Source organism: Antechinus flavipes, chromosome 5, assembly GCF_016432865.1.
Source record: "Antechinus flavipes isolate AdamAnt ecotype Samford, QLD, Australia chromosome 5, AdamAnt_v2, whole genome shotgun sequence".
Classification (NCBI taxonomy): domain Eukaryota; kingdom Metazoa; phylum Chordata; class Mammalia; order Dasyuromorphia; family Dasyuridae; genus Antechinus; species Antechinus flavipes.
In genome coordinates, this window is record NC_067402.1 from 275,435,448 (window position 1) to 275,455,115 (window position 19,668).

At 36.5% G+C, this 19,668-nt stretch overlaps 1 protein-coding gene across 6 annotated transcripts in view; it reads left to right on the forward strand.

Moving 5' to 3' along the window:
* MYBPC1 (myosin binding protein C1) overlaps window positions 1-19,668 on the forward strand; it is a 108,347-nt gene that overhangs the window by 54,519 nt on the left and 34,160 nt on the right. For all 6 annotated transcript variants that reach the window (XM_052001839.1, XM_052001843.1, XM_052001840.1 and 3 more), the window contains 8 exons: window positions 767-823; window positions 4,962-5,128; window positions 6,496-6,628; window positions 8,036-8,160; window positions 10,141-10,246; window positions 13,876-14,042; window positions 15,869-16,031; window positions 17,130-17,236. In XM_052001839.1, the coding sequence (XP_051857799.1) occupies window positions 767-823; window positions 4,962-5,128; window positions 6,496-6,628; window positions 8,036-8,160; window positions 10,141-10,246; window positions 13,876-14,042; window positions 15,869-16,031; window positions 17,130-17,236 (1,025 nt within the window). The remainder of the gene's footprint in view (window positions 1-766; window positions 824-4,961; window positions 5,129-6,495; window positions 6,629-8,035; window positions 8,161-10,140; window positions 10,247-13,875; window positions 14,043-15,868; window positions 16,032-17,129; window positions 17,237-19,668) is intronic.

A 19,668-nucleotide genomic window follows, 5' to 3' on the forward strand; every position in this document is an offset into this window, starting at 1 on the left:
TAATAAAAGCTTCATTGCTAATTCAATGAAGCCCGAAGAAATGGTTTCTTTATACTTAAAAAAAAAACCTTGAGTAAATATTGCTGTTGTAACCAAAAATAAATTATTTCCCTTATAAGATCAAAAGGAATGCATCTTTAAATAAGCTACCCTCTATCTCCACTTTGGAATCAGACATAATGTTGGATTTTCTTTTTCTTTTGAACATGTCATCTGCTCATTGAAACCATCAGGGTAACTTGGGCTGTGAGGCTTTCTTCTATGTATTTGACACTGATATTCTTTAGACCAAAGCCAATCTCTGTCCCCTTGCATGACAGAGATCACCAAAGTCCTTTGTCTAGACCTCAAAGTTGCAAAAACAAAGAACTTTCTGTTGGTTGGCCTGAATGCATTTGTGTTACTCAATTATAACACAAATCTACGCAACTTGATATATATGCAATCTATGGAATATGGGTACTTTGCTGGGTTTGTGATCTCATCAATGTGAATCCTCCCTCCCATGATGCAGATCACAGAAACTTTTCTGAAACTGGAGCATAACACAAGTCCTTGTGTTGACTTTTCCACAAGTGCACCTGCTAGAAATGGAAACTGTCCCTTGTGTGAAAAAAAATACAAGTTTGTGTTGATTTTAGTCCTGTTCCTGGTGTGCCAAAAAAAAAAAAAATTGCATATACGTTCTCTCTAGAGTGTTTGCAATGGATGGTGGTCCTTGTCTCAGTGAGTTAACACCGGTTTGCTTTTCTTTTATTAACAACAGTGGTGAAGGACAAGAGGATGCAGGAGAACTTGACTTTAGTGGTCTCCTGAAACGTAGGTGAGAACCAATGGCGAAGTGAGGAGCTGTGGGCTGGAAACCGTTAGCTTCGTGCACAGAAAAGTCAAGTTTAAAATGAATGGTCTTTCTTCCTAACATGTTTTGCTTGGAGAGTTTAACAGTGTAATCTAAGAAAATAGAGAAAGGAAAGAATTGTTTATTCGTTTGAAAGATTTTAGGAAATGCTTTAAATGTTAAAAAAAAATCTTTTGAAAAATTCATCTGTGAAACTTCACCTTTTCCCCCCACCAGCTGGGAATGAGAAGATGTGAAAATGGAGACTGATGTAGACAGATCTCTGCTATACCTCACACAAACTTTTAAAATGAGCCATTGACTAACAAAGATTAGAAATTCAGTTGGACAGAATAGATCATCTCTGGTTAACCATCAATACAGGGCACTAAGGGATAATGTTGTAAAAAATTACCCTGGCATGGGTTCTGTCAATAAAAAGTTATAATTATAAAAAAAAAAATACAAGGCATTAATCCAGTACCTTGCACTTGATAGAAAGCTCCATTCCTTTGAACTTTGAAGATTTTTACTAGTGTCTCATTTCTTTTGCATTTAATTATTTTTAAAGAGTTTTACAGAAATGATCTTTTTCGATCCTCACCTCAAGCCCTAGGAAGTAGGTAGCAGAAATGGAGTTTTCAGTCTTCTACAACTGAAACAGCTAAAGTTCAGAGAGGGGCTCGTGTAACATCACAGAGCTAGATAAGGAAGAATCCTGGACCTCCACGCTCCTAATCTGGTGTTCTTTTCAAGACAATAGCTTTGCCACAAGATCAGATATTATTAGAATGGCAATATCTTTCAGTCAGATTTGACAGAAACCAGAGTAGCCAAAATACCAATATTGGTCATAAAAGGTTCTGGCAGAATTTCATACCTTGTTTTGGATGCATAGCAAGTGGAAAAGAAAGAATTAGGATATCTTACAACGCTGGCCATTCTCTTGAAACCTCAGTAAGGACATAATTAGTATCATAGATGTAAGGGACCCCCAGGGAGAGACGTGGTAAGCAACCAATCTGAGATGCACATCCAGATCCCAGGGAGCTCATTTTGTTATATTTATGTTTTACAAAACACATTTGTAAATGATCTGGGAGGATATCTCCCAGCAAGTGCTAGGTTGATCATTCTAAATTAACAGCTCCAAAGATTGATTGTGACTTTCTATTTGTCTGAAGCTCAAATCTTGTGGTTTTTCTTCTATTAAAAAACAGTGCTATTATTCTCCAGTGAAATTTTACTTGAATTGAATTGAGCTTGTATTTTCTCTCTTGAGTCTGGCTCTGGATGCTACTCCTACAGAATTTTACATAAGATTTCACAGAACTTTTTAAAAATAATAAATCAATCAGCATAATATTGATCACTTATACACTCAGAACCCTAACTACTTTGTCTCCAGGTGACAAAATTTACATAATACACTGGCTATTCTAGTTACTAAAACCTCCTTCCAACTCAACTGAATTTATCCAAATTGCTTCCATTATTTTCACATCCTGAATTATGAAGTTGATTTGAGGACACTAGTTCCAACACCAAGATTATTAGTTATGGTTTCTGCATTTATATAATATTTGTAGAATAAATACTATGGTAAGTAATATGAGGAATACTAAGAAAATTAAGATAGGGTCTCTGTCCATATATATATATATATGTATGATTTCACCCACGATGTCCAGGCAAAAACACATGAAAAATTAAATAGCAGTATAAAATAGCATTTGATAAAGTACTAAACAAAAGACCCAAATTTAGTTTTATAAAAGATTAAAAAAAGTTTTAAATAAATCTAGTCATATCAGGTGTTTGTAGGGGCAAAAGAAAGCATTATCAAAGTAAGAGAAGTGAAAACGAAAAATATCAGACAAGGTAGATAGCCTGTGTCTCCTTTTTTCATTCTCCTCACATCCCTAACTATTATTTTTACCTCATTGACTATACTGGTATCGTCACTTAAGATTATATTCTTTTAACATGCTTTACTAATATAATAATATATTTCAGTTACTATTAATGTAAATTTTTCTATGGGTTTGTGAATTGCATGCATTTTCATTGTAAGATATGGTTGCCATCTCTACTTCTCCTGTGTAAAGTAAAATATCATTAGTACCAATTTTATTACAACCAAAATTTACTTAAAATCAAAAGATCTCCAAACTTTGGGCACTTCCAACAACACACAGGACTAATTTTTAGTGCAATTGGATGATGTTGATCCTCTGTTAAAGTCTACTCTAAAGGAATAGGATCTATATAAATGTTTTAGCATTTTAATCTATACAAAAAAATTAGTTAATAGAACTGTCCATTTATTTAAATTTTATGAAGATAGAATTATTTATATAAGTTATATAAGCCTAAAAGATGAAATTTGAGGAATCTAGATAAGAAATATTGTTATTTTTCCTCCGCTTTTACTTAAGACAACAGAGTGTGGAGTTGACAAATAGGTGCAAACTTCAAAGGGTCAAATTTAAAGCTAATGTAAAGAAAACTTTCTTAATAATTAGTTAGGAAGGAATTAGTTAGTCGAAAGTAGAATGGGCTGCCTTGCCTTATTGTCTTAAGCAAAGGGTACTTGGGTCTAGTAGACAAAGGTTTAGTGTAGACAGGCCCTTTTTGAAGTACAGCTAGGAATAAAAATCTTCTGAGTTCCTTTTTTAGCTCTGACATTCTGTGATTCTGGAAAGTGGCTATATCTCCCAGAGGAGTTGAGAAGATGTAGTTAAGAGTAGCTTTAAAAGAAACACAGAATATAGAAACCAGGGGAGTCCTCAGAAAAAAATCTAATCCAGGGATTTCTTCTTGTGCCTTTTTAATGCCATTGGGCACTTTACAGAAGCCTATGAATGCCTTCTCAGAATAATGTTTTTAAAAGCACAAGACTTATTATTTTGAAATAGTTGTCAACATACATAGATATATAATCTGTCTATTACTATGTTGTAGTGCATGAATTAAAAACATATATTTATATGTACATATACATATAAATATATTTTAATTCATGAACCATAAGATAGTAACTTCTGATCTATACCAAATTCCCTTCTTTACATATGAGAAAATGTTGACCCCCAAAGGGGGTCCCAATATTTTGGGGACCACCTTTTAGATCTCTTAACATTGTATGGAGGACAGAAGAATAGGTGGTCAGTCCATAATTTCCCAAAATAATCACTTATTTAATTTTTTAAACCTGCTTTAATCAAATAAGTGGTTTTAAAACCAACAGTAAATCAATATTTGTAAATACTATATATATGTACATACATATACACATATGTATTCATGTATTTATTGTATATGTTGTATATATTTTATATATATGTAAATGTATATACTATATGTATGTATGTATTGTAAATACTATATATGTGCGCATACATATACATATATGTATATATGTAGGGACTAGTCCCTAGATTTTATTGCAGTCTTCAAGGGTCTCCTAAGGCACTAAGAGAGTAAATGACTTGCCCAGAGTTACATAGTCGGCTCATGTCAGATACAAAACTTGAATCCAGGACTTCCTGACTTTGTGGCTAGTTCTCTATCCACTATACCTCACTGTCTCATGCATAATATCATTCCTTTCATTCTCTATAAACATCAAAATCTTCTAATATTAAGTCCATTTTAATGAATACATTATTTGAATATGAACATTTAAACTCTTCTGGAATATCATCAAATTCAAGCTCTAATGAGATATTAGTTCTCGTTAGAGAATTAATGAGATAGTTCTCAAAATATGTTCTCAAAAAATAGTTCTCAAAATAGTTCTCAAAAAATGTGAAGAGAAAAGAAGGAAAAAAGCAAGAATAGAGTATTTCTAAAAACAAAAACCATCTCTTGTATTTTGAAAAGGAAATTTCATGACTAGAAAAATTTAAAACACTATTTTCAGTAAATGACTATATTTCTATGGACCTGGAAGCTCCCCTAAAATTTAATATGAAGATAATGAGATCAATTGTCTGCTTTATTTGCTTAGACTGTCAGTGGCAATTGTGGTACCTCATCTGTTCATCTCGGTCTATCCCTTCTTGAAAGGACAGTTATAGCCTCTCTAGCCCGGATGGCTAACGCCTTTTGCCTTTGGTAGGGAAGTCAAGCAACAGGAAGAAGAGCCAGAAATAGATGTGTGGGAGCTTCTGAAAAATGCCAATCCCAACGAATACGAGAAGATCGCCTTTCAGTATGGCATCACTGATCTGAGAGGCATGCTCAAGCGACTGAAGCGCATGAGGAGGGTTGAGAAGAAAAGTGCAGGTAGGTAGAAAGTGGAACCTTTTTTTAAAAAAAAAATTTAATCTTATTTGGATTTTTTTGGGCTAAAATTAAAAGGTTAAGTCAAGTAGCCTGATGCAGTGAAATGTGGAGCTGATGGAGATTAAGGGAGAGGAGGTAATTAACACTGAAAGTGATCATTATCTCCTGAGGATGTCCTATGATTTTCCAGGTACAATGGGTACCATTCTTGTTCTGCTGATGCAGAGCTTACTTGGAGAACTTTCCATTCTAATTATGCTTTAAGAGGAAGATCATATGAATAGCATTCATATATTTTTTTTCCAGCATGTTTTAATGAAAAGAGCCCTGGCTTTGGAGTCTGAAGCCCCAGGTTCCAATCTCATTTGTGATGTTTATTACCTGTGTGATCCTGGGGAAATCATTTAATCTCTTAGAATCCTAATTTTCTAATTTGGAAAACGAGAAGGTTGAATCAGATGATCTCAGTTCCCTTCCGACCTGAGCTCTATGATCTAGTCTACAATTGAAGTTCAGACAATAATTTGCCCAGGATCACACAGCTAATAAGTGTCAGAGATAAGAGATTAGAAGCCAGGTTTTTCTGGCTCTATTTACCATGCTGATAGAATTCATTTCCATGGAGACTCCATAAAATGATGTTGATTGGATAGAAAGTGCAAAATCTTGCTAATCGTTTTAGTAAGGATTATGATTACACTGAAAAACAAAACAAAACAACACAATGGTTCCTCTAATTTTAGCCTGGGAGGCACCAACAAATTTTCAAAGCAACAACTCAAGGTCATTGAAAAGACAGTTTCTTTCCTTACTTTATCTTTTTAAACACACACACACACACACACACACATCCTTTTTCAAGCTTCAGAGATTTTAAAAAATGTAATCTATATTGCATATACAAATAGACATGGAATCTAAAATTGTGTCTTATGGTTTGACAATTGAATATGGAAGATACAAAAATAAATTCTTCTCTAGTGAGCCTATTTGTAGGCATCCTCATTATATACTTTTTTTCTTTTTCTAATAATCCTTCTTCCTATTTGTAGGCATTCTCATTATATAGTTAGTGAATCTGTCTGTTTTTTCTATTTAAATTCTTGGTTCTTTATTTTTTTATTTTTCTAATAATCCTTCCTATTTGTAGGTATTCTCGTTATTTAGATAACGAATCTTATCTATTTTTCCTATTTAAATTCTTGGTCCTCTTACTTTTTTTTTCTTTTTCTAATAATCCTTCTTTCTATTTGTAGGCATTCTTATTATATAGTTAGTGAATCTATCTTTTTTTCCTACTTAAATTCTTGGTCCTCTTACTTTTTTTTTCTTTTCCTAATAATGTTTCTTCTTCCTTTTCCTTCCAGCTTTTTCAAAAATTCTTGATCCTGCCTACCAGGTAGACAAAGGTGGTAAGGTCAGATTCGTGGTGGAGTTGGCAGATCCAAAGTTAGAAGTGAAATGGTATAAAAATGGACAAGAAATACGGCCCAGTACAAAGTAAGTGTTGAATTAATGCATGCTGCTGAGATCCTAGATTGAGAGCTGGGAGTAGGGATGGGGGGATACCTCTGAGGCCATTTTGCAGATGAGGAAACTGAAGTGAAGAAATTTGAATTTCCTTGCTTAAGATCACCCAAGTAATGTGAGAAAGCTTTGATCTGAACTCTTATAAATTTCTGCTTATAAATAAAATAATAAATTGATCCTATACTGCTTCATGTTTTGGTGAGCAGGTATCATTTGTTGTGATATCTGTTGCCAAAAGGTACGGATGAAAAATGAAAGCTTCAACCCAGTATTTCAACACATTTGGAATTTATGTAGGGTGGCAAAACATGAAAGATTGACTGTAGTTCTCACTCTTCGGTCTCCTTCTCCACAATGTTAGAATCTACTTCTGATTCTTAAATTAATTCACAGGATTAATTAATATATTAATTAGTGTAAACAGAGGCAGGTAATTTAGTGGGCTGACCTACAAGTCAGCAGGCTCTGAGTTCCAGACCTGCCTCTGGCACGGCTTCTGTGACTCTGGACAAGCCATCCAACCTCACAATGCCCTAAGTGGTCCTTTGACACTATCAGTAATAAAGAAAATCAGTGGGGAGACAGAATCCCCATGACAGGTATTCCCTGGGCCAGTAGAATTTCCTGTGTATATACAACTCTCAAAGCAAAGAACAGAATAAAGAATATATGAGATATAAAGGGGGGTAAGGTAAAATCATAAAAATCAGAGGAATTCATGTTCCCAAAACAGTGTAGTAGACAGAGTTCTGGGCTTAAAGTTGGGAAGACCTGTCCATGAGGTATATTAGCTTTGTGAAGATGGGCCAAAAAACCGTGGCTGAGCCTCCACCTTAAAAACTTGTCAGTCAAGAAACATTTATTAAGTGCCTACTATGTGCCAGATACTAGATTAAGAACTGGCACTGCAAATACAAAAAGAAAGCCCTGGAGAAGCTTACAGTCTAATGAGGGAATAAAACAAGGAAACTAAAAGTAGGCATGGGAGAGGGAAGATTCTGGGCAGAAGGGCATGATGAGGAAGTCCAGAGGATGCAGCCTTATGGAAATAAAAAGAAGGCTAGTCTGGCTGCTTCTGTACATGGAGCTCTCCCTCACCATGAGAGGCAGCAGCTGCAGATTAGTGATGGGGAGGGCCAGGGCTGAAAGAACTTCCTGTCCATGATGGCAGTTCTTGGGTGAAATGTTCATTATCCTTGAACATTATACAAAATCCACGCTAGAAATGAAAAGCCAAGAGAAGAAATCAAATTTCAGTGTTCAAAGTGGTTGAATTTAAGAAGCTCACACTGACCAACTTATTTTAAATTATCATTTTGAGTCAGAACCAAAAAAAAATCAATTTCACTAACATGAGTTTTCCTTATTTAAAAACAGATACATCTTTGAGCACAAAGGAAACCAGAGAATCATGTTTATCAATAACTGCCAGATGACAGATGATTCAGAGTATTATGTGACAGCTGGAGATGAGAAATGTTCCACAGAACTCTTTGTAAGAGGTAAAATTACTTAAATCACACTTTTTTTTTTTCTGTTTTAAAGCAGCTGCTTCTCTCTCTGCTTGGGTTAATGACCTGAGAATTCCTCTTTTTAGTTACTATTTTGCCTTATCGTATCCTGGAAGCACTGCGACTAACTTTAGAAGCCAGGATTTTAAAGATTATATAGGCTGCAAGAAAGACCACCAGTTCCAGTGTGAGGAATGGACTCAGATATCCTCTAGGTCTTTCCTTCCTAAAAAGTGTTTGGTGACCCTCTGATCTGCTTGAACAGCTGTTTGCTCATGTCTTTCCTGCATTTCTTCATTTTCAGCAACTGCTTCCTTACCATCCTCCCCGCTTTTCATTGTTATTCCCTGCTCTCATTCACAATCCAAATTCAGGAGTTCAGGAATATTTCTGGAGAATGATTAGGTACAGAAGAGGAACTAAATCTCTTCACATTCCAACAGGAAGTTTATATAAATTAGTTTGGCAACTAAACTTTACTTCAGTGAAGAGCCTGGAGTTTTGAAAACAAGCTATTTGATCTTTGTAGGAAAAAAATGCTCAAGAGAGCAGAGATTGTTATTAAACTAGGATAAAATAAACCCTTGGATTCCCAAAGTAAACATAGCCTCATCTCTAAGAACTGTTTGTGTTGGTTGTTACTTCTATCCCAACTTGGGGCTGGATCCAGTATATCAGGTCACTCTAGTCTGAAAGAGATTGACCACCACTACTGATCGAATGTCCACTGTCTTTGGTTTTCAAACTCAGTCACTGAGATAAGTTTTTTAAAAAATCAATTTTTTTTACTGTGACTTCAGGATATGGACCATATGAGGCAGTGTGGTACTGTGAGCTGATAACTCAATTTGGAATCAAAGGACCTGGGTTCCAATCCTGATTCTGCCACTTAGTCACTCAATACTGAATCCCCATTTCCTCCTCTGTAAAAGTAGAGGAGCAGCCTTTGAATTTCTTCTAACTAGAAAGTCCATGATTTTATAGAACCTTATTCGTGAAAATCTGGCTACTTGCCCATCTGCACAAGCTTAGGCTTTCCCTCACAACTAGCTTCATTAAGGGGGAGAGCAGACTGATCCCGGCACATGGGGCTTCTAGGAGAATCTTCTAGGAGACTGCCATTTGCCAAGAGATCATTTGTAAAATACTACTAACTGAACCCTGTTTGTGATGAATAGAAGGTACCACTCTATTCTCTTTACTACAAAATGCACCCCAAATGGAAAACTCGAGATCTATGCTACCCAGGTAGATCAGGGCTTCTTAATCTGGGGTCCAGAAATAGACTTCAGAGTGGCCCTGAACTTGGATAGGGGAGAAAATCACATTTTTCCCCCACTAACCTTTGGTGTCCTTTATCAACCTGTACATTTTCTTTTATATGCATTAAAAAAAACATGATTCTAAGAAAATTCCCTGGGTTTCACCAGACCATCTGAGGAGATTAAGATATAAGAAGGGATTCAGACCCCTGATCTAGACTAGTGGTTTCCATTGAATTTTATAGATTCTTTCTTTCATCAGAAATATCAATCGTAGAACATGGGAACAGTAGGAAACTTTTATTTCTGTTTATCTGTTATAGTCAATAAAACCCCAATTCCAGTCTTGCCTTTGATACATGTAGGCTTTCTGACCCTAGACAAGTCCCGTAATCTTTCACAGCTCTAGGATATTCTCCAAAACTAAGATGCAGGGAAAGTTCTGACTTCCATTGATAAAGGGAATTTCTCACTGGAAGATTCCTCCATCAATTAAATTATAGATTATATTAAATCATCCCTATCCCTGCACATGTCCATACCTGTCCAAAGGAGTAGCTGCACAAGAGATGGTGCAGGGGGTAAGAGCAGGGTTCGTGTGCCCTCCAGGAGAGTTAGCATCTTCCCACTGTGTGACTGGTTAGAAGCAGAAGATGCAGGTCTGGGACCAGAGCTTCTGGGTGACTGGTTCATTTGTCTCTCACACTAGAGCCCCCAATAATGGTGACCAAACAACTGGAGGATACCAATGCCTACTGTGGGGAAAAAATAGAACTGGAATGCGAGGTGTCCGAGGACGACGCCAATGTAAAATGGTAAGCAACCTTTCTTCCACCTATGAGCTCTGTCAATTTTTAAATGGACAAAAATTGGAAGGCTTTGGCTTTGGGAAATTTCCTCACATCTTTGTTTTCACTAATTTTTAGTTTCCTTCTTCATTCTGTATATTTTCTTTTATTTATTTTAAAAACGTGATTCTGAGAAAAGTCCCTAAGTTTCATCAGACAATCTGAAAAGAAAAAGCTGAAGAAAAAGCTCTCCAGCCCTGAACCAAAGTAAGATGTCTTGATACTTCCCATCCTGGGTCTTATTTACTAACGTGTCTCATTAAAATAATGATGAAGATCTGGGAAATTTAATTTCTAGGACCAACTTTAATTTGAGCATTCCATGTTTATGTTGATTGGCAAAAAAACAAAAGTTGCCAAAAACACTTTTTTTAAGGTTAAACATGTGCAAGCATTTAAAATGTATTTCTATGTTGTGAAAGAAAAATCACAACGAAAGGGAAAAATCACAAGAAAGAAAAAACAAACTACAAAAAAAATGAAAATAGTAGATTTTGATCCACCTTTACTCTCATAGTCCATTTGCTGGATGTGGATGGCATTTTCCATCCCAAATCTATTGGAATTGTTTTGCTAAATTGCTGAGAAGAGCTAAATCTAGCATAGTTTATCATTTCACAATATTCCTGTTAGTGTACAATGTTCTCCTGATTCTGCTTATTTCATTCCAGCATTAGTTAACATACATCTTTCCAGGCTTACTGGAAATTAACCTGCTTATGTGAGTAGTGGGTCTGCATCCCAAAGAAATCACAGAAGAGGGAAAAGGACCCACATGTGCAAAAACATTTGTAGCAGCTCTTTTTTTGTTGTGACAAGGAATTGAAAATTGAGTAGATACCCATCAATTAGGGAATGGATAAATATGAAGGTTAATGGAATATTATTGTTCTCTAAGAAACAATAAGCAAACTAGTTTCAAAAAAGCCTGGAGACCCTTATATGAATTGATGCTAAGTGAAGTGAGCAGAACCAAGAAAACATTTTACATAATAATAGCAAGATTATGTGATAGACTTGGCTCTTCTCAGCAATGTAATGATCCAAGACAATTCCAATAGACTTGGGATAGAAAATTCCATTTGAATTCAGAGAGAGAATTATGAAGACTGAATGAGGAGGAAAGCATACTATTTTTACTTTTTTTCTTTTTCTTTTTCTTTTTTATAGTTTTTCCCTTTTGTTCTATTTTTTCTTTTACAAAATGGCTAATGTGGAAATATGTTTAAATGATTGTATGTGTATAATCTATATCAGATTGCTTGCTCTCTTGAGAAGAAGAACACTAAGGGAGGAAGGGAGAAAATAATCTGGAACTCCAAATTTTACAAAAATGAAATGTTGAAAACTAAATTTTTTTAATTAATTAATTAAATTTTTGTAGATTTTTTTAAATTAAAGCTTTTTATTTTCAAAACATGCATTAGATATTATTCAATATTCACCCTTGCAAAACCTTATGTTCCAAATTTTTTTCTCCATCTCTTTTTTCCCACCCTTTCCTCTAGACAGCTAGCAATCCAATGTATGTTAAACATGTGCATTTTTTAATTTTAATTTTTTTTTGGCAAGGCAACTGGGGTTAACTGACTTGCTGAGGGTTACACATCTAGGAAGTATTAAGTGTCTGAGGTCATATTTGAACTCAGGTCCTCCTAACTCTAGGGTCACTGCCCTATCTACTGTGCCATCTAGCTGCCCTTTAAATTAAGGGATTTTTTTAAAGAAAAAAAAGAAATCATCCCATTCATCATTTCTTATAAAACAATAATATTCAACCATTCCCCAGATAATGGGCATCCACTCAATTTCCAGTTTCTTGTGAGCACAAAAACAAATTGCTACAAACACTTTTGTACACGTGGGTCTTTTTCTCTCTTTTATGATCTCTTTAGGATACAGACTCAGTAGTGACACTGCACAGTTTTATAGCCCTTTGGGCATAGTTCCGAATTATTTCCCAGATGGCTGAATCAATTCACAATTCCACCAATAATGCAGTTTTTCCACATCCTCACCAACATTTATCATTATCTTTTCCTGTAATTTTAGACAATTTGATAGGTATGAAATGGTACCTCAGAGTTGTTTTAATTTGCATTTCTCTAATCAATAGTGATTTAGAGTATTTTGTTATATGATTATAGATGGCTTTAATTTCTTCATTTGAAAATTTTCAGTTCATATTCTTTGACCATTTATCATTTGGGGAATGATATATTCTTATAAATTTGACTTAGTTCTCTTTATATCTTAGAAATGATAATCCAATAAATATATATTAAACGTGAATTTTTTAATTTTAATTTTTTTTTGGCAAGGCAATTGGATTTAGTGACTTGCTGAGGGTTACACATCTTTCTTTAGCAGAAATACTGGCTGTAAAAATGTGCTTCCAAAAACAGTTTTGTAAAATGAAGTTATCACTGGTCTTGGTAGAGATGGAAATAGTTTCTTCCATGTTTATGTTGATATTTTCAGAATTGAATCTGAAACTAAGGTGTTTTGTTTTAAGTAACACAAATGGTATAATAGGAATCCACTGGAATAGATGCCTTCTGGCCTGGAGCCAGAGCTTTATTTACAGGGTTCTTATCACTGTATTTTTTGAAAATGTGGTGAACGTAATTTTTAATAGTATTTTTCAAGGGCCATATGAAATAAGGCATCATTTACGAGGGACCCAGATTCAGGAAATAGAATACCTCTGCCCTAGTCTGATTACTAGTGGGATACTGATAAGCCAGGGAATAACCAGAGGGAGACAAAATCTTGCCATGTCAGTGTTTTTTTGAGGGAATTAAGAGGATTTAGCCTGAAGAATCAGAGAATCTGAGAATCAGAAGGGACCTCAGTGGCCATCTAGTCCAATCCAAACACCAAAGTCTCACCGGAAGATTTACCTTTTTCTGGGCAACCTCTTCTTTTTTGGGCCAGCTACGCTGAGCCAAGACTTCCCTGATGTTAAGCCTAAATGGCCTTTTTTTCCCAACTCCCAGCCAGAATAAGCGGGAGCACACCATAGCCAATGGAAGTGTTTGAAGAGCTATCATGGGAAAAAGAGATTGGATTTGTTTGGATTGGTCCCGGAGGGTGAAATCAGGCGCACAGGGCTTAAGCTTCAAAGTATAGAATTTGGGCTTGATTTCAAGAAGAGTTTCCTCATACAAATTTGTCTTAGAAGAAGGATTTCCTCATTGGGAATTATATATACATACATACATATATATATATACATATGCATATATAAATATATCAATGAAATCACAGACAAAAACCAAAAACAGAAAAATAAGATCCAGCTCTAAGTTTTGGCAAATTATTTATATAAATTACCTCATTTGATGTTTTCTAAAAAACCCTATGATGTAGCTCTTACATAGAGCACCAAAGCTCAGAAAAGTTAAATGATTTACTTATGATCAGATTTGAATGCGGGATTTTCCTGATTTGAAGTCTAGCATTCTTTTTACTACCCCTCAGTATCCCTGTCCCTTAGTACCTGATTCTGATTTTATCTTATGGACCGAAGGAGCCACCAGAACATTTTTAGTACTCCATTCATAATGTGGAAATTGTTCTCATTTTTCACCAAGGTTTAAGAATGGTGAGGAGATTATCATCGGTCCAAAATCTAGATACCGGGTCAAAGTGGAAGGAAAGAAGCACACCTTGATCATAGAAGGAGCCACCAAGGCGGACAGCGCGGAATACTCTGTCATGACAACTGGGGGACAGTCTTCTTGCAAACTGAGTGTGGACTGTAAGTCTTCCTCACCTGCCTCTCCAGTAGTGATTGTTTCTCATGTTTGTCGCTATTGATTACAGGAAATTAACAACAAATTTGACAAAAATTCCAGTAAATTAATAAAAATGTCCTGTACCATTTTTTGTACAGCATGGTATAGTTAAAATAAAGCATGTTGGATTTGGAATCCAGAAGACTTGAGTTCAAATCCCAGCTTGCCTGCTAACCACTTGATTTGGGGATTTGGGGAACATCTTATATATCCCTGGACCTCAGGCTCCTCACCTATAAAAGGAGAGGATTAAACCTGATGGCCTCAGAAGGGTCTCCTGCTGGGAATCCAGGATCCTAAGAAGTCTTCCAACTCCTTGTGATCTGTTTCTGTTGCAGGAGGTTCTAGCCAAATCTTTATTTCACATAGAACATTAAATCAGAGAGCAAACAGTAGAGATGGGTAGAAACCAGTGGTCAAGAAAGGCTTTAAAAACTGAATGTCAGATTTCAACTTTAATTCACATTTTATGTGCAGTATTTCCTTGCTTAAAGAGAAAAAAGTAGACCCTTACAATTATCATCAAAACCCAGATAAATATCACTTCCACTCCTCCCACTCTCTGAGCTGATGATTACAATCGGCACTTTCTCTGCATTTTTCGGCACCTCTGCTAGGTGGTATCATTGGACGTCCAGAGTGAGGAAATGAGTTCAAATCCAGCCTCAACTCCTTCCTAGCTGGGTGACTCTGGACAAGTTACTTAACCCTATTTGCTCAGTTTCTTCAACTGTAAAGTGGAATTAATAATAGCACCTGCCTTTCGGGGTTGTGGTGAAGATTAAATATGACAATAATTATAAAGTTTTTTAGCACAGCCCCTGGCATATAGAAGGTGCTTAATAAATGTGAATTATTATTATTTCTACTACTACTAATAATAATAATAATAACAATAATTTATGGTCTTAGGTGCCTATAACACTAAGAGATTAAGTGATTTGCTCAAGATCACAGAACCAGTCTGCATCAACCAGGTCTTCCTGATTCAAGGCCAATTTTCTATTCATGAAGCTATACTGCTATTCATTTTCCATTTCCTTCACAATAAGTGTAATTTTCCTGAGCATAAAGACTGTTTCATTTTTTTATATTTGTATTCCAAACCCCTAGTTGCTGCCTGCACATAGTAAATGTTTAATACATGGTTGTTAAATAGAATTGACTAACCTGTCTTATAAACAATACTGAAGCCCATAGGATCCCTGAGTTGCCATCCATCAATTACATGAGCAAGTAATGCTCGATGAACATTCTGCCAAAACACAGATAGTGGGCCCAAATCCAAAGCTGAAAAAATGGGACTCGGTTTGGAGGGAATCTGGGTACATTGCATTCAGAGGGCTTGTACTGAGGATGCTCCAAGAGTTAATGTATTCAATAAAGTTACTGTCTTAAGAAAAAGTCACGGTTCACATCACAACATGATCAGGCCCAATTGGACATTAATGTTACAAGATGACCCAATGATAACTGGCTGTGATGATGATCAATATGCAGAACTGAGAACGAGATGTAGGGGTCATGGTTATTTCTACATCTCACAAAAGGACCACATCAGGAAAATCCCCTTGGTTTCCTCTTCTGTCTCTTAGCTCACATAACTTTATGTTTATTATTCTAATTACTGAAAAAAGACATACAATGCTGCCGTCGTGCTTTTATAATACTTGTTTCAGGCATAGGTTTTTCTAATGTGTCCATGCAAACAGTAGGATTGGGAGGTTCTGTCATCCAAACCAGTCCACAGTTTCAGTCCTGTATTTTTCCATTTTATCCATTTCCTTAGTGAGACCCCTGAAGATATTGCAGCCCCTAACAGATATAACTGAGAAACTTGGAAAAGAAATCTGCTTGAAGTGTGAAATCTCTGAAAATATATCAGGGAAATGGACTAAGAACGGCCTACCTGTCCAAGAAGGTGAACGCTTAAAGGTCGTCCACAAAGGAAAGTAAGTTATCCAAGGCAAGCCTTCATTAACACTCTCTTCCTGGGCCTCACGGAAATGGATGTGGGAGTTGAACCCTAGTCCTCTGACCCCAAAAATGATGTTTTGTCCCATGTACCATGGCTGGGTTCTCAGAAGTTTTCCAGTGAGGTCCAAGTTCTATCAAGACAAAGAGACTTTCGTTCAAATGTATATCTTTTCCTCAAGGGTCTGACTGGCTGTGTCCAAAGAGATTCGTCTCTTATCTGGCTGAAATGCTGATTTTTCAGCCATACCAACAGATGGAGAACATCTAAGGAGTTGTTGCAGGGCTATCATCTGTATTGGAGGCAAAAATTAAGTCGTGGATTCATGAAATATAGAAAATGTATTATCAAGCTCTATCAATTCTCTAGTGTCATTTTTGTTAGTTATGAAATAGCCATCTTGCTAACTATTAAATAACAGTGAAGGATAATGGATGAACAGGGGAACTGGGTAGATTAGAAGTAATTGGAAGCCCATGAAAGGATATGGATAAGATGAAACCGGAGTAGGAGGAATGGGCAGGTTGGGATATTTGCCCTATCAATGAAGTCACAGATCCATGGCCATAATGTTCAAATATGAAATAATTAGACAACAAACTCAGTCCTGCATAAGAAGCTGGCACATAATCCAGAACTATGGCTGAGTGAGCATGGGCAACCAGAGAGAATAATCAAGGTCCATGATCCTGTTGCCTGTCTGAGCTGAGCTAGTTGATCAGACCATGACCAACTCTCCATGATGCTTGGCTCCATGGGGAGTCTAATACCTGTATACCAGCCTGATTATCCTTCAAGACCTAGCCCAGATACCCCCTCCTCCATGAAGGCTTCACAGAACCCACTGTCAAAAATTCTCTCCTTCCTCTGACTTCTGTCTTCATGGAGCATTTTTTGCTTTTGCTACATTCTTATTACTTCTCATTCAATGCAATAGTTAGCTTATAAACCCTTTTAGTGTATAAGCCCCAAGGGGACAATGACTTTTATCTTTATATTTTCTATCTTGATAAACATACAAGCCAATACTTAGCTCAGAGCCTGGTCTAAAGAAGGTATCTCACTGTTTTCATAGAATCCACAAATTAGTGATAGCCAGTGCTCTCATTGAGGATGAAGGTGAATACGTATTTACACCTGATGCCTACAATATTCCGTTGACTGCCAAAGTTCACGTTATAGGTGAGTACATAAAGTATGCTACTGCTGTTTCTAGAGGTGATTTTTATTTCTACTCTAGAATATAAAAGTGTGAAGACTGAGTTAGCACCCTGGATACCTTAGAATCAGCCAGAGTCAGGATAAGCAAAAGTCCTTGGTCTTTATTCTTGGTCTTTAGCGGTAGGAGTGAATTGGATGGACGCAGAATCTCCATGACTTCTCCTCTTTGTCTCCCGTCCAGATGTGACCCTGGCCAGTCTTATTCCACCCTCTAGTCCCTCCTACAATTCTCTGTATACATCAATTATCGAGCCAGCACAGGATAGTGGGAAGGGCCATTTTCCAACATATGCTTATAGAGTAGTGCCCAATCGGTAATTAGCCTTAAGTGCTCAGTTGTCCAACCTCAGTGCATCAATTCAAGAGTTTTGTATTATGTGAAATTTAAAGGCAATATATATACATATACACACATACATATCTATATATACATAGATAGATGCATATCTATCTATAGATGTCTATATATAGATATATTTATAGATAGATAAATCTAGTCAGGCACAAAGAACTTGACAATGATGAATTTCAGATCTTCGACTCTTCCCTCTTTCATTCAAATGTGAGCCCCTTGAGAATGGGAATTATCTTATTTTTTCATGTTTCCTCAGAGCTTTACCCATAATAAGCACATAATAACTGCTCTATTCATTCATTCTTCCTCAATCCCTTCATTCAGTCACTAATCTATCCAAGCTCTTCTATGTTTGTTATATGCATTTTTTCCTTTCCATTCCCCTTGCCATCACTGTAATTGAAATTCTTGTTAATTCTTGCCTCAACTCTCACAATAGGCACATGATTGTTTTCTGTACCTTTGTTCTTTTCCTCCCTCCAAATTAGTTTAAATATCACAGTAAGAGATATTAGATTAAACATCACTCGCCAGCTCATATTCCTTCAATAGCTCCCTATTGCTTACCAAATTAAGTACAAATTCATTAGACTCAGTCAGGTGCTCTGTATTTTTACCTATTCTACCATTCTAGCCTCATCTTTTATCACCCCCTTCACATACACTAAATACTAGTCTACTTGGACTACTTGCCATTCCCTGACTACATCCCCATGTCTTTGTTCTGCCTCTTCAGCATGCTTCCACCATTGAATCATCACCTACTTCCATGATAGACTCAACCTTAACCCTCCTGCAATTACTATTCTCTGCCCTCCCTTTCTACTTGGCCCTTCAAAATCTTTGTTGTGGCGTGTGATTCTGAACCAGAGAAACTTACCTTCCAATTCTCGTCTTAGTATTTATTATTTGTGTGACCTCTTTCAAGTCATTTTTGCTCCCCATGACTCAGTTTACTCATGTGTAAAATGAGGGGATTAGATTTGATGATCTCAAGACTCCTTCCGGCTCTCCGACTAGGATCCTATGATCTTTGATCTCTTCTTCTCACATTCTTTGTAGTTCCTGGTACCCACTGAAGACAACTCATCTCTGGGTACCTTTTTCAGGACTCTCTGCTTTTGTTCCTGCAATCTGATCCACAGAGCCAGAAAAAGAGCTGGCATTCTCTTTGCTCTCCACGGCTCAACAATGCCATCTCCCAGTTTGGCAGGATCCTAAAAGGTGATTTATTTGAGGCAGAAAGCTCAAAATCATGAGAGGCAGCAAGGTGTGCTCACTATCTGCTTCCTTATTTCTATCAGATTCTTTTCAGTCCAAAGATCATCCTCGTAGCAGAGAAAACAGAAGCAAAATCAGAGTCGGGAATTCTGCCTTTTCTAAGTTGTTTTTTCTTCTTGTAGTTCAGTGAAAAGGATGCTAGCCCCTGAGTGTCAGTCCACCCTTAGCACTTACAATATGTATGACCTGGGCCAGCTCACTTCCCTTCCTCATTTGTACTAGCTAGTCTTTGAGGTTCCTTGTGGTCTTGAATCTATATGCTTCTTTGCAACAAGATGAGCCCTTTTTTTTTCATCTTTTTCCCAAAAAAATGCTTTTTTGAAAATGCTTTTTTCTCCTTAACATTCAGTTGTCCCAGGTCATTCTGAAGTCTAATATTCTTGTTATAATTCTTACAAGAAAGGATGTTCATCCTCCATTACCTGACCTCCTTCTATTTTTTTATTTTTTGGCTTTTGGTTTTTTGCTGAAGCAATTGGGCTTGAATGACTTGCCCAGGGTCACTTAGCCAGGAAGTGTGAAGTATCTGAGATCCAAATTTGAACTCAGATCCTCCTGACTTCAGGGCTGGTGCTCTATCCACCGCGCCACCTAGTTGCCTCCTCCTTCTATTTTTTAAACATCTTTTTTACACCTCAATTTGTCTAAGAGCTAATCGTGTGTGCACATCAATCTCTTAAGAGAACTTTGCCTCCCCTTTCTCATTGGAATTCTGTTTATATCTTCAGAATTGCCTTCTTGATAACTTCCCATCCTG